Genomic DNA, 15,691 nt, shown 5'->3' with positions numbered 1-15,691 from the left:
TCCAAACTTTGTAAATGGTAATGTAGTTTATGGAAATATTAATAAATTGTAATGTTTTGTTTTGTATAATTTGATTTGCGTTGGTTCGCCATATGTGTTAGTGTAAAAGTGAATGCATGTCTGCATATATTCTTATGTGTCCACTGAAAGAAGCAGTAAGACTGCTCCTGTATTTACACACATTACCCTTTTTGAACCTTTGAATGCCTCCTTGACTCCACTTTTGCTGAAAGGAGCAGGAAGGATATCACCACTTAGCCTGTGTAAACAGCAGATCTGCTGTTGAACTGTGGCACTGAAACTCCTATTAACACACATTCCTCTGACCACTGATGAGTCTCGGGTCTGCTAGCAGCGTGTCTTGTGTGCCCTGTGTGACAACATGTGAAAGTGTGTGTGGCTTTAAAAGGAAACTGTCAAGGAAGGACAGGACAGTCTACGGATAAAATGCATCAATCTAGTTATTGATTGATAAAAAAAATTACATAAAAATAATAAAAACAAGTTAACTTTAATTACATTTGAAATCTTTCAGAATTTATCACAATTTCTTAAATAAAAATGAACATGAATCTTAAAAAAAGAAAAAAGATTTTAAATTTTGTGTCAATATTTAAATAATCATACATGTTACATGCCATTCTTTGACAGATCTACTGTAGACGTGACCTTGTAAATCAGTGCAGCCATCAATCCACTTAATTCTCTTTGGATCCATCCTTCCTCTTCACATCAAAAGCCTTCATAATTTTAGCACTGACAAATATGCATTATCTAAAGTAAAAGTGTTTAATTTAGTGGACAAATTATTTAAATATTTGTACAAATCTATAGACCTAAAGTAATTTATTGTGAAGCACCAATGTGGCTAATAGGTTTGTCTGCTCGTCAATGAAGTTTTCATTTTCTAAATGCACTTCAGCCAGACAAACACCACTTTACCATTAGAAAAGCAGCGAATGAAGCTGGCATCTGAATATAACGTTTATGGGAATACATCTCACTTAAACTCTTGAGTGAAAGTAATCTCATTCAGCCAGCTGTGTGTCTAACTACGCCTATAACACTCTGTGTATTATATATTTTCTTGAAAAAAAAATGCAGCTCTTGCTGTGGAACCACATTAAAATGCAAGGACACGTTCAAGGAGATGCTTAACTTTATTGTGCAGTTACTATTAAATAAGTTTCTTACTAATGATTTTTTACAAAGAGTTATCAACTATAGGTACAAGTCAAGACTGTTTTGATTTAATTTGAACATTGCTGGTGTAAATAGTCACATGAACATATTAATAATTCCATATTGGGTACTTTTAATATTTAAAATATATATTTAAATATAAAATGTGTAATAGTTTAATATTTAACATCTAAAAATTTATGCAGTTTTACCACTGATATATGTAAATCATTGTATATCCCAGACATTAGTAGCGATTGGTTTAAATTTTTTTAGTATTATTATGAAAAAGAAAAAAAGGTTAAACACAAGGGAAATATGCATTTATTTATTGTTTATTGTTTTCTTTTCCACACATTTGCCTGTTGGTAAAATATTAAAATAATGTGCAGGTTTAAATTGGTATTAAATGGGTTAAGTGACCACTAGGTGGCGCAGGGTTAAAGTCTGCCAGTTGTAATTGTATTTGCTCCGCGGCGCCCCTAGCGGCAGCGCCCGTCACTTACAGTGTTGTTACGCCCCTCATGACCGCCGAGCAGCCAATGGGCTCCTGGAGGCAGAGTTCTCCCTGTGGCCGCCATTAGAGAAAGGAATCCATGAATTCAAATGGAAACCAGCAGGAACACAGACCGAGTATACGCTTTTAAATGAAAATGAGCCATTTCGTGTAGTTTCTCGTCACCTTTCGGCGCTTTTAACGCGGAATGTTTTTCGTTTTTAAACCGCTTTCGGTGGGGAAGGAGGTATAAGAGAGTCGTTTTTAAGCTAAAACCGTTTTTAAGCCAAGGGGGAGGGGGGAGAGTTGCCTCTTTTTGCTCTCCTTTTTTTCTATTTTAACAACACATTCCTCCTCTGTTTTTACATGTAATCTATTCCCTCACAACCCCGTCGACGGTTGAGACCGTTCTTTTTTTAAATTCTAATTCGGGCTGAACGCGGGAGGCGCGAGCGATCGAATGGGGCTGTTGAATTCCATTCCCCCACCGATTGTTTAAAAATAATTCCGTGCACATTCGACTCGAAATCGGAGAAACGTTCCTTTTCTTTTTCCATGGAAAGCCCGCTGATGGGATGTTCGAGAGCGCAGTGAAAGGATGAGTTCTTGTTTCGTACCGAACGGGGCCAGCTTGGAGGACTGCCATTCCAATCTATTCTATCTGGTAAGAGATTTAAAAACTAAAAGGAAAAAGCAGCCATTTTTAGCCGCCTAGCATGCTAACATCAACCTCAGTGGAGAGAGAGAGAGCGAGCAGGATCAGGGCCCACTGTATGTGTGTGATTCAAACACATGCAGCTTGTTTATTTGCTTATTTGTTAGCTTTTCTAAAGAGATTAGATGTGTGTGATGTTTTGCAGCCGATGGCTTAACGCAAACCGACTGTTTTGATTTTGTGTGTTTGTAAATTGTACGTAACGAAGAGTGTTGACGGAATGAAAGTTAAAGTTTCTTTTTTTAGCAGCACTTTGTGCAAGTATAAATTAACGTTACTCTTCTATTTTTTTGTAAACATTATTTTCAGGAGGTTTTTTTTTTAAAATATATTATTTTCAGAGTTCAAACTCCACGTTCTTATGTTCGGCGGTGTTTACATAAATGTTTACACGTGTCTCCACAGACTTATTTTGTGTCATTCTCCAAAAACGTGCGTTTTGTGTCTCTCAAATATGCGACTTTAAGCAATGAAAAACTCATTCCTTGATGCATTTTTAAAAACATAAACAATTTTTTTTTTAAATGTTAATCATCTTCCATGGGGATAGCCTGTGTTACCAACTTTTTGCTTTATTGGCAAATATGTATCGTTGATTTTAATGTAAGTTTATACCTAGCATTTTGCTTCTTCATATATAACAACAAAATAAAATATTGGACGCAAAGTCTTTTAAATAAAATACTATCAAAAAGTTTTATCCCATGCATAACTGTTTCCAACATAACTTCAACTTATTAAAATGATGTGCAGTCCTTTAATTCAAATTGTCTTTGTCATAATGCCTTCTATATTTAATTGTGTTTGTCAGTAGTCATGTTACCTTAATTTTGAATATTTAGCAACTAATTACTGGAAATTGGATAATTATAGAAATGTATGCATTCAATTCTCCTATACAATAATAAACAATTTGCAGAGTCATGACCTTGAGCCAAAGCTAAATTAAACTGACAGACTTTGCATTAAAGGCAAAACTATATTCCAACATATATTAAAATTGGTTTAAGATGACACAATACAATCTATAAAAATTTATAAGGATGTTTAAAAGAAGAAATTGCACTTTTTATGGGATCACCTGTTTTACCTGACAGTTTTGATGTGTTTGCATGAATCGTGTGAGCCACGCATCAGTTGTTTGGCTTAAAATAACCAGTGCTGGGTTTGGGGTTTACCTCATGTCTGCAATAAGAGACATGGGGTTTGAAATAGATTGGGGCATTCCTGGAGCTTGCAGGGTTGTTTACTGCACTTTTCTGCTCTCTAAACACACACACACACTTTTACACACACACTGGTGTCCCATTGACTTATTGTTCTTAGAGTAAGCTAATTATAATTACTATGGACCAGCCCTGCATTTTTAGATCAGTACAACAATACAGGTACACAGACACACTCTCACGAACAGTGTCAAGGCCTTGTTGTGAATTATATAACTTAAGCTTATCCAGTTTAATGTCTGCTCTGTTTTATTACTGCCACAGCACAATCTCTGATATTGTCTGAAGATGGATGGCTCCACTGAGAGCTTGTTTGCACACTTTGTTTGAATGTATCGCTTGATGATTTGAATATGAATAGTTGCAGTTTTCCAGAAACTCATTTGCGCGCTCAGTCTTTTTTATGTAGTTACAGGTGTGACAACTTTTTTTTTTTTTTTACTCCTCACATTTTCCCCCAATGTCAGTTACTTTTGTTTTATGTGAGGTCCGTGAAATGTTCAGATAATAAAAGCCTCGCTATATGATCATGCAGAGCAGCCCATCTGCATATTTCTCTGTACATGTAAGCTCTTAAAGTGTTTGACCCCGTTTTGTTTTGCTTGGTGTAATTTTAGCACACCACTGTAAGGCTCGGCTCATGGGAAACTCTGTCTCACCTCAGCACACACATTTGCTGCTTCATAACACATGCTCATCTAAGTTTTAGTGCATAATATTAGCCAAGCAGGTGGAGTAAATGTGATTTTGAAATTGAGCAAGGAGCTTTAATAAACATCACCCAACATCTTTTTAGCCAATAAATGTTTGTTTATTCACTTTATTTATGTCTAGCATAGCAACAAAAAATGTTTGCCAGAGGTGAGCTTTAATGTTGTTGGTTGCACATTTTCATGCAATATGTTGCAGATAAATTGTGGCTTCCTGAGAATGACATTTCACGTTTTGTTATACTAGTTGGGTTAGTGAGGTCGTTATGCTTGTGAAAATCTTTTGAAGATGAAATCTTTCAGTTAAATGGATTGAAAACAGTCACAGTTTTTATCTTGAGTACATGTGAAGCTATTTTCCTGTCATTGGATCGTCTCCAGGGGCTATTGGTCTTCGGGCACTGATTGACTTTTGTGAGTGGCTGAAGCAATGTGAGACAGATGCTATTGATAAGCATCTCTTGGGAGCGAGAGCAACAGAGAAAGCATCCAATAGTTTCGGGCCATGAGATGGAGTGCGTCTCAAGAAGGTTGTTGGTGTCACTTCACCTGTAGCTCAGCTGTTTGCTTTGATTCTCCTGAGAAGCATCTGCTGTCGTTCCTGGCAGCGCTCAGAAGAGTTCTTGTAAAACTCTAGTGAAAAAGGGAGAGAGAGGAAGGAGAGATGTTGTGACAAAGGAAGAAGTTATGTGGAGGGCCATGACCCAGCAAACCACTCAAGTTTAAGTGGAAAGTCAAAGGAGCCAGATTCTACAAGCCGAACATGACTCCTGCCCTTAAAACAATCTTTCCATTCTTGTTTTTGCATATTGTGGTTGTTTCTAATTTTAAACCATATCACATTCCATCAAAAAAGTTTCTTTTTGGAAAACAAGAATGTTGTTTTTTAATGGTGTTGTTTTTATTGATGTTGTTTTTCTGCCAATTTCTTCTTTATGCTTTTAAGGCCATTCTGACCCCCCCCCCCCCCCACAGTCAGCTGTCAACGGTCTAAACTTCGACCGCTTGATTTGTCCCATTTTTAGTTTCAGTAACAAGTGTGTAACAGCTTTTGCTGCTGTATTTTTTTTAGTGCATCCTCTGCAGATGTTCTCTTTGCATATTTTGCAGGTGTTTGATCTGCACTCCTAAGTCAGATGGAAATATTTTCCAACAGCTGCAACAAGTTTTACTTTGTCACAAATGAATATTATCGTGAACATAACTGTAAACAACTGTCTTTTCCATCTCTGTTTTTAGCTGGCAGTACACAAGAGAAAAACACAGTCGATAGTAAGGGTGCTCCAATCAGGTTTTTTGGAGCCGATCACGATTATCTAGGCATTTTTTTTTTTTTTAAGGCATTTTTAAAAAAAGATATAATTATCTCACCTAGTATATGTTTGATCATGCAGTGTATTTTTGTTTTCACAATGGGGCAATTGCTGCACAATAGCTTACACACAGCACAAGCAGGAATTTGTGAACTGTATGTGAGGCAGCCTTATGTGTGTGTGCTTTGAGTTTGTGCATGAGCGCACCATGTCTAGGAGAGCACACGAGTGCTAAATGGTTTAAACACTGGCAAAACTTAAAAAGAAATGCAAATTTTAAACTTTGGTGATGACGCGACACTGCCTCGATTGTGCAAGTGACAATTCCTGTGTCAACTGTGCAGTTTGCAGCTCGCTTAAAGTGCAGACACAATGTGGTAATTTGAAGCCATTTGCGCATTTTGAGAGGGAAGGAAAGAGAGTGTGCGGTGATTCACTTGCGCTGTTTGTGAAATTTTACAAAGTTTTCAAATTACTTTGTTAGTTATTTAATAAATATGAATTGTACCTCACCTTCAGCATTATAATTATTTTACCTGTGCCAGACAGACAGACATTGAGACGGTGCCACTGCATGTCATGCCAAATCTCTCACAGCATGCTGGCATGTCGTCAGCTTGAGATCGGCCTTTACAGAGACGGCCGATCAAACTTCCTAAAGCGATTATTGGCCGATAGCAACTGGTAGCCGATCAATCGGAGCACCCCTGGTCGTTAGGCTTGCCAGTGGTTAGGGTTTTCAGATTATAAGAGTTAATGGTTGTTTTTGTTCTGTTCACTTTATAAATGCAGTTGTCCGGGTTTATAAAAGCTGAGGTCTGCATGACCTGTCCTGCCAAGTCAATTAAGGATGTGCACATCACTCCATGTTTTATTTGTTAATTTGCGCTCTGATAATGTGATTGTTTTTATCCCCTTCCATATTTTTTGTTCCTGTTTTCTTTGCTTTTTTTGTATTAAAGGCCTGCTTGCTTTGGTCTTCAAAAACACTTATTTTTAAGCCATTTTATCTATCCTGTGCTTCACTCATTGTTTTTCTGATCTATCTGTATCGGTCTGAATGTGGCTGAGCACACAGCGGATCATTAAGGCAGGATTAACTCCTGGGCTGGGGTCCATTAAGAATTTCATAGCTTGAGCGCTGATGGTCTAGGATCTGTTCCATCACATCAATACCGTTTATCTTCGGTCTTAAAACCAGATAATAGATCAGCACTAAGACTTTTAGTTGCTGCTTAATATGTGTGTCTTTTTGACAGTGGTGAGCAGCCTTACTGAAAAAAGCTAACACAATCTCTCTTTCTCACAGGCTGATTTGACGGGGATAAAATGGAAGAGGTACGTGTGGCAAGGTCCAACCTCGGCGCCCATCCTGTTCCCGGTCACCGAGGAGGACCCCATCCTCTGCAGCTTCAGCCGCTGTCTGAAGGCGGATGTGCTGAGTGTGTGGAGGCGGAGCCAGAGGCAGGGACGCCGGGAACTGTGGCTTTTCTGGTGGGGTGACGATCCCAACTTCTCTGAGCTTATCCACCACGAACTGACAGGTAAGCTTTTGAGCGCAACTAAGTTTGTTCCTAAACAAACTAGTGAGCTGCCAACTTAGATAGCAAGTGCTGGTGCTTTTGTATCAAGTTGATAGATGTGGTGATGTGGTATTATGGCACCACAAAGTACCTTTTCGTGCTGTCTAGGTAAGCAGCTCGCCATGTTTCACTGACTCTAACGAAAAGTCCTTTTGTTTTGCGTTTTTCAGTTTCTTTTTTCCTTTTCGCCCACTAGATCTCTCTTTCTCTATCGACTGTGGTCTCTCTGAATTTCTTCCTCCTCCTTCCTCTCTCACACCCACACACTCTTTGCATGTGCATTTTAGTTACTTGTCATCAAAATGTGCCGTAGGCCCAAGCAAAGATCTTTGATTATTGTTTCTACAGTCCCAGTTTAGCAGTCAGTGTCTGTCACTTGCGCATAAACCTAAGAACTGTGCCATTAAGTTTATACATGCTACAATATTTTTTATGTTTACAAGAGCTGTTAGAGTGACAAAAATAGATCAAGAGCCTTCTGCTTGTGTTTGAACCGAGTGGTCTGAAGGTGTTTGATTAATCTTTGTAGAAGTGATCACCTGTAGATCTGTGTGGCAGGAATGATGTGAAATGCCTTTATAATTGTTTTCTTTTAAGATCAGTACTCGCTCTGCTAGCCCAGACCTGAGAGCTGTTGTTGTTTTGGGTTAGTGTTGCATTGTATGAAACAGGGCAGTGGAGTCTGTGTGATGCCGTCACATCTCATCCGATGTGTGTGAGTGCAAATCCCTTGGTTTGATAAAAGACAAAAGACAGAAATAGGAAATATCGAAGAAGTTTTGCCTCATTTTTATTTCTTAAGCTCTTTGAAGGATTGAATAATAAAAAACATTGAAGCATGAACGAGCAGAGAGCATCATGGATGTCTGCGGAAAAGCTTTCATTTCCCACCTTTCTTTCTTTCCCTGTTTTTTCACCTTTCCTTTATGGACCAAGGAGATGCCCCATCTTTATTCATGCCTTCTTTACAGTGAGAAACAGAAGGAAAGAAAAATGGGATGATATAGAGAAATAGGAAGAGGTTATTTATTTTTTTCCTTTGTCTATTGAGCCTCACTCATTACCGGTCATTGTGCGGGAGGAGGGACAGAAATGGAGCCTTATGGGCAAAAGAATGACCAATTCACCCATTTTATAATATCCCTCTCCACAAGAGATATTGCTGTATTTTTCATTCGTTTGTGGAGATGTTTGCTATAATGGCTGCATCCCAATTGTGCCTCATGACTCTCAGAGGAGAAGTCAGACATGGTTCTCTCTTCCTCTTGACACCTCTTGTTTCTTTCTTCAATTGTTGGTCTCCAGAACAGGGTTCACACAGTTCTGGAGACTAGAAATATCAAGGAAAATTATCATAAATTTGTCAAGTTAAACCTAGCTCTAAAAGATTTATTTGGTAAGAGTTTACTGATCGTGTACAGCCAGAAAAGTCAAGGAAGTCTTTTAATTGCTCATAAGGTGTAGGGGAAAATTGTCAGAAGAGCTTTATTCAAGTGATAATTTCATTGCAGATTAAATTGCATTTCATTTTATTAGTGTTTTGATGAGTGCTTTTCAAGTTTTTCGTTTGTTGGGTTAATTTTAGTTTTTTTATTTTGTTGGTATTTTTGGTTTTTGTGGTTCTCTGTTCATCTAATTCAGGATCAGATACAGTGTCAAGCAGCCTGTGTTTCAGGACTAAATGTTATGCTTGCGGTCGTCTTGAGATCAGCAGGGTCATAAACCACTTGACCTTCTCTCCTTGCAACAGACGTGTGAACCTGCTGCTCGTTCAGCATCTCTCTTGACACACTTCTTGATGTCTTTCTCACAAACACACATGCAGTCGTGTCTCTGCTGGCTCTCATACAAACACAGCGGAGACCCACAGGATGCAATAAACTTAAAGCTCTTAAGATGCACACGTGTAAATATATTCGCTTGCGCTGGACCACAGAGCACCTGATTTAAATCCCTTCTAGCACCCTGGCAGTGGAGGTGTGGATCAGTGAACAGCAGGTCCAGTGAGACTTTAAAAGGGGATAGAGAGAGTGAAAGATGGCACTATCACTTCTGTTGTACGGTTTACATGTCTCGCATGTCTCAGAAGGTTTCAAGAAGCAAGTGAATGGCCTGGAATTCATGTGTCCTGCCACAATTAAGTCGTCTTATAAAAATACATCACAGAGGAGACTCATAAAAGCTTGAAAATCTGAAGATTTGCATTAGACATGGTGGCTAGAGCTGTATCACCATATTCTCCACTCTGTCTCAGCTGTTAAAACTCTGTTTACACCTGGTGTTAACATGCATCTCAAATACATCTCTTGTGACCACTTGTCACATATTTTGGCAGTGTTACTTGATGCTGATAGTCAAAACATACTGTACCATACACAAAAGTTTTGGGGTCAGTAAGAAATTTAAAAATGTCTTTGAAAGTCTTTTACGCTCACCAAAGCTGCATTTCTTTTAATCAAAAATACAGTAAAACTGTAATATTGTGAAATAAAAATTTTAAATAACACTTTTCTATGCTAATATATTTTAAAATGCAATTTATTCATATGATGGTAAAGCTGAATTTTAAGCAGCGCAGCCATTTTTTCCATTTCTTACACATTTTTAAAGAGATTTCAAATATTTTAGTCAAGTTCTTGTATTAACTGAATTTCATTTGATGTAACAGGCTTTTTTTCCTGATCAGATGGTTTTCTTTTAAAGTGTTTTCATTTAAACTGTTGAAGTTTAAATGTATCTTTTTAGCATCATTATTAATTTAGTTGAGTAAGTAGTTTGGGATGCATTAGTGTTTACATTACAATTAAAATGTGGTCACGTTTTTTTTTTTTTTTTTTTTACTTTGAGTGTGGTTTTAATAATGTGATCCACAAATATTTTAAACCACGTTTACATTTGTATTCATCTTGGCCGACTTGCGATTGGATGTTAATATAATAGTGTAACTCAGAGGCTTTGTCTGGGGCTGTTTTAGCTCAGATGTTGGTGTCTCCACGTTTATCCATCCATGTTTGTTCCTTCTCATAGTTTACCTCCTCTTCAGATCTACAGCTTGTTAAAAGTCTTACAATTTTGTGGCAAGTGCCATTCCTGTCTGCTAACTAATCACTCCCGTCCCAAGGGAAGAGCAAGTGAAAGAAGAACTTGACGGATCTTCTGAAGCCTTGTATTTAATCACAGAGTGAGTGGAAGAAAACATGCAGTGCTGTTTCTGAGATGTAATGAGACAGGAGGCCATTTGTCTGATGTTTGAGAGGCAACTTTACCCGACTCTGAGTGTAACGCGGGAGAGAGCCAATCCCAGCGCTGCGCTTGCTATGTGATGGAATGATCTGGAATAACTGAACTGCCACTGGAGTAAATGAGCATCTCCTTGGTAGACCACGGCCCTCTATTTTTATGTAAATGTCCGATCACCTCCCCTCCCCCTTCCTGCTCTCTGTTCCCGTTGGTGGCGCTTGCTGATGTCGGTTCTATCCAGGGGCATCCACAGAACGAGACATGAATAAGGTCTCTTTTCCCTCCTACTTTCTGTCTCTTTTTCTCCCTCCCTTCTGCTTTTCCTCTCTCTCCCTTTGCTTCCTTTCTCTCTGATCTTTTTTGCATAGAAATTAAGGAGCTGTAGTCTGTCTGTAAGGGTAATTGCTGTAGGGCTCATTTCTTCCTCATTTTTCCTCCTCTGACACTCGTCTGCTACACACTCTTGCTCCCTCTCCCGTCTGCCAGTCTCCCTGTGGTGCGAGTTGTGCTGGCAGCTTCTCTCTCCCTCTCCTTTTCTTCCCGTTCTCTCTCTTCCTCCTCTGGGTTTTTTCGCGAGGGCTACCTGTTTACGGCATAGCTCAAAGACGGCTGCTGGTGATAACCCATTATGCTGAAGGCTGACGGGCTTTCAGGCTGCAAAATTAAGGCTCGTAGTCATACCGACATTTTTGTGTAAATTAAATGTTTAAATTTATGATTTGAGGAAAAAGGAGAGCGCTGTCTTTACTAATAGAGTACTGTCTTCCATATATTAGTTTACAACATAAGACAGTATACAGAAATTTGTTATAGATGAAGTGTGTTTTGTGAGGCACTAGTGGCTCTAAAAATGTTTTTAAATGGGTTTCAAAACAAAATTATTATATTTTTGTCTTTTAAAACAAAATTTTATATTCTACTACTATTACTTCTAATGATTATTATTACTTTTTCACAACCAAATTGTATTTATTTATTATCACCATTATTTTTTTTTCTTTTACAACTGAAATTTTATTTATCTATTTATTTATTTTGTTTTGTTTTGTTTGACAACTATCCAATCATTCATTAATAATAGTCAAAAATATTGGGAAAACCTGTTTTGGGTCAGTCTCAAGTTTTTGCTGTGTGGGGCCACTATAAAACTAACTGTACCACGTAGTATAGAAATTACACATTGGACCTTTAATATGTATGCTAGTGTTAGTTGAAGCAGTCGAGAGCCCATCAGACGCAGTAATTACAGATTGGCCTCTGAGAGTCTCCCACCAACATAATGACACAAGTTGTGATGAACGCACTTTATTTAGTATTTGACCGGGTGTCACGTGGGCCATGACTCTTAGGCACATTGGTGGTGTGCTTGTGGTTTGACTGGAGCTGTTTGTCAGGCACATGAGCCGTGCATTTAAGAGCAAGAATCTTCTGTTGGCAAGCTGTGTGTAGTGTGAACCCTCGGGGCACAGAGCTGAGCCGCTCAGAGAAAAGGTTCTTTGAAAACATGTTGGATCCCATTGACACAGAGAGAACTGAGTGCGCTGGAGGAGATGATGTCTGCTGTTGGCTTTCTCTGACATCACTGCGTGTCTGAAGACTGTAGGGGCAGTTGTGAGTTCATCCTAGGAAGGCCATTTGTAAATCCTCGGCTTGCTTCAAACTTTGACCCTTGGCTGGAGAGCTTTGCCTCCAACAGGAAATGATGTCAGATACAAAAGGAAATAATACAAGTTCCTTTGCTTCAGAAGGTGCGTTGTTGTCATTCTCAATTTCCCCCAACCTTCCGCCGTTTCCTCAGTTTTAAACAGACTTTGGATACCATAACAGTCAAGCAACATGATCAGAAAGTCACACGTTGCGCCAGAAGCCTACCAGAAAACAGCATGGGTCTTGTACAAACACATTCTGTTTAGTGATAAAAAAAGACATTTCTAGGTCACCTGAAATTGGTGTTATTTCATTTGTTTTATTGAAGGAGAAAGATTTGGGTTGGTTTACACTGCTGGTGGTTTGCTGCTTGGCATAACGCGCAATGCTCCTCTTTGTTCTTCTCACCGCGTGTGTGAGGTGAGGTCTGATTTGTATTTTTCCCCGTTAATTTTGTTGTGCCGTTTGACAGTTAAAGGGCTTTGTTGCAAGACTGTGTTATTTCTGTAATGCAGGGCTTTGGTTGTTTCTGTTGAAATGTGCAATTGCTGTTGTCAATAACAATCTATTTTATGCCCTTACCAGAAATGCTTGCAAACATCAGTTTACATTGTGCTTGAAAGTTGCTTGTGTTTGTGTTAATGGTCAAGACCTGCAGACATGTGAAATAGATCAATGATTATCTGTCCCTTTTAGCAGGAAGGAACCTGGTTTAAACCTGTTTATGGTGGTTTTTGGACAGTCGATGAGAAGCAGTTTCAGTAGAGATGTACCAATACAGAGTTTTTGGTAATGCTTAGATAATTTTTTTCATTATTCTCTAAAAACAGAAAGTTTAAAAGAACAGCCTTTTTATTTAAATATATATTTTTGTAACATAAAAGTCTGTATTGTCACTTAAGATAAAATTAATCCGTCTTTGTTGAAAAAAAAATCCTTACTAACCACAAACTTATGAGCAGCACATAACTAAACTGACCCAATCATAACTAAAAAATTCTTTTTAATTTGGTGACAAACTAGAAGTGCTAATTCTCATAATTTATGAAATATGTTCATAGTATAAGAACTGGTAGAGATGTCATAAATGGTATTGGCTGTAATAAGTATTGATGGTTATTGTTCTCATTAATAGGTCTCTGTAATGCTCCTAGAGTTTTCTGTTTGTTGTATCTGTGCTGCTGTAACTATGGTGTGGTCAGACTTGTTCACCCTGTCCTGATGATGCATAGGCTTTTGTTAATTTTTTTTTTTTGTTAATTAATTCTCTAAACCCATGAAGAGGGGGAGCCCTGCCTTCTCTTCCCTCCATCTTTATGCTTCTTTTCTTAGCATTTCTCTCTTTCTTGCTGTCCTCTTCTGTCATCTTTTGAAATAGTCATTAATTAGTAATTGAAGCTCTCTGGTCCTTGTAATGCTCTGCTCTCAAATTCAGAGACAAAGAACAAACCAGAGCAAATAATAAAGAAAGGAAAGCCAAGGGCACAAGGAGAAGAGGAAGGGATGGAGGTGCATATAGAGAGAGAGGGAAGACCGATTACAGCAGAGGATGAAGATGAGCTAGAGAGAAATAAAGAAAGATGGAGATGGAGGGGAAAGAGACAACAGAGAAAATAAGCAGGAAGAAAGAGAAGAGGCTCCTGTAGCGCACATCTCTGGCTCTTCCCAAGTCTGGCTCAATCCCCTGGGGCCAATGGTTGAGCAGACATTAATCTCTCTGCTTAATGACCCTACAGCTGATCTAATGACTCCTGCATAGGAACCTGTGGCTGTAGGGAGCAGCTCTACACTAAGGGGCAGGGCTCATTGTCCTGCTTCTATGAGCCCATGTGTTTGAGGGATGATAATATGGTGCTCACTGCTAGTGTACTGAATAATACAGGGAACTGCTAAAAGACCAGCATGTTCTGGTCTCCTGGTTGTGATCAGTATTTCTCTCACTCTCTCTACACATGGAATTCATATATTTGCAATAATAAAGTTTTATATTGTATATATGTAAATGTATAAATAATATTTTATTAAATCATTTGCTTTTTATTTATTTACAATATTAGGAGTGATAGTCTTGGGTCTTTTTCCATTTATTCTTGTTTTTGGTGCCTATTGTGCTTTAATACTGTATGTACATAATATATTTTATCTAATAAATACAGTTCCGTTTTAATCTTTTTTTAAAGATACCTTCTTTCTTATATTTAACTAAATTTACCCATGATTACCCTGGCTAGACTATGGGAATGATGTGGTTTGTGTGTTACTCTGTGTGTTATACTGTTACAGGTGTTGTCCTGAAGTCGATTCAGTTGTTTTCTCTGATAACTTGAACTTCTTTAAAAAAAAAAAAAAAAAAAAAAGTTTTCAGTATCTTACCCTTAAAAAAACAATCACGCATGCATTTAACATTTTAAGATTTAATGTGCACTCTTAATGTAGATTCTGTTTGAATATGCATTTATCATAATGTAAATATACCTTTAGAGGCAGAACTGTTTATGCATTTATTATGAATTATACCTTAATATTGTTTTGCTCTCCAAGCTTAATGTGTTTATATTTCAAGGGTGTTTTAGTGCAGTCTTGCAGTCTTTTGAGTGCTTGTTTCTTTGTAAGCTATCTTCCTCTCTTTGTATGTGGGCAGTAGTTAGACCATACGAGACAAGGTCATGGGGAACACTTGATAGAAACCAGGTGCCTCCTTTCCACAGTAAATATATTGTGAACACGGTGGTTTGGATTAAAGGAGGAGTGAGTTGCGATTGACACTCACAACAGCAGATTTTACAGCTGTTTATATAAAAAAATGAGACGCATGGTTTGCCGTTATCGAAAGTGGAAGTGACAGTGATGCCTTGATAAGTTTTCCATCATCTTGATGTCATCATGACATCTTACAATCTGAGAACATGCTTATTACCTGTAGCTGAGATTTCATATTAAAACATACCGTTTTAAATCAAGGTTGTCATCCAAAAAAGTTAGTGTGTAATTTCTATGCCATTTCTACATCATTAAACCAAATGGCAAAAAACGTGGAAAATACTCCATTGTAAGGCCAGAGGCATATTTATTGGTGTCTTTTGCGTATTAAACTGGGTTTTAAGAAATTATCACCTTTAAATGGTAGGTATGAAGAGATCAATGCCTTTTGTGTGATAACTTTTTTTTTTAGATGTTGCATAAGTGGGAGACTTTCATGGACTCTGAGGTTAACATTTCTTACCATGAGTGATTCTGTCAAGAGCGTGTGTCTGTGTACAGGTATAAAAGTAGCTGGCCCTGTACTTAGGTTATTGAAAAATGCATGAGACAGCCTAAACCACCTCATTTTCTCTCTCATTCTCTGCCTCTCTTTCTGCTTTGACAAAAGACAAGGTGTTTCATTGTTGCCAAGCTTTTAGTCAAATCAGTGACATCCTTTCAAAGTTAATTGTGCTACTTGCTGCCTTTTCAGAAGACATCAACGAATTATAGATTTGCCTTCTGGCCTGATTCCAGGTCTTCAGATGCATTCAGTCTGTGATTATTTCACCATATGCAGAGACACACTGACTGATTGACCTTATGATCTGGACCACA

The 15,691-nt window shown here is 38.1% G+C and overlaps 1 protein-coding gene across 1 annotated transcript in view; it reads left to right on the top strand.

Moving 5' to 3' along the window:
* The first annotated feature begins 1,748 nt into the window (after positions 1–1,748).
* LOC109107146 (mediator of RNA polymerase II transcription subunit 13-like) overlaps positions 1,749–15,691 on the top strand; it is a 72,406-nt gene continuing 58,463 nt past the window's right edge. Inside the window, exons 1-2 of the mRNA XM_042765161.1 lie at positions 1,749–2,342; positions 6,952–7,186. Of these exons, the coding sequence (XP_042621095.1) occupies positions 2,277–2,342; positions 6,952–7,186 (301 nt within the window). The 5' untranslated portion in view covers positions 1,749–2,276. The remainder of the gene's footprint in view (positions 2,343–6,951; positions 7,187–15,691) is intronic.

Source organism: Cyprinus carpio, chromosome A10 (genome assembly GCF_018340385.1).
Source record: "Cyprinus carpio isolate SPL01 chromosome A10, ASM1834038v1, whole genome shotgun sequence".
NCBI lineage: Eukaryota > Metazoa > Chordata > Actinopteri > Cypriniformes > Cyprinidae > Cyprinus > Cyprinus carpio.
This window is presented reverse-complemented; position numbering and strand designations above follow the sequence as displayed.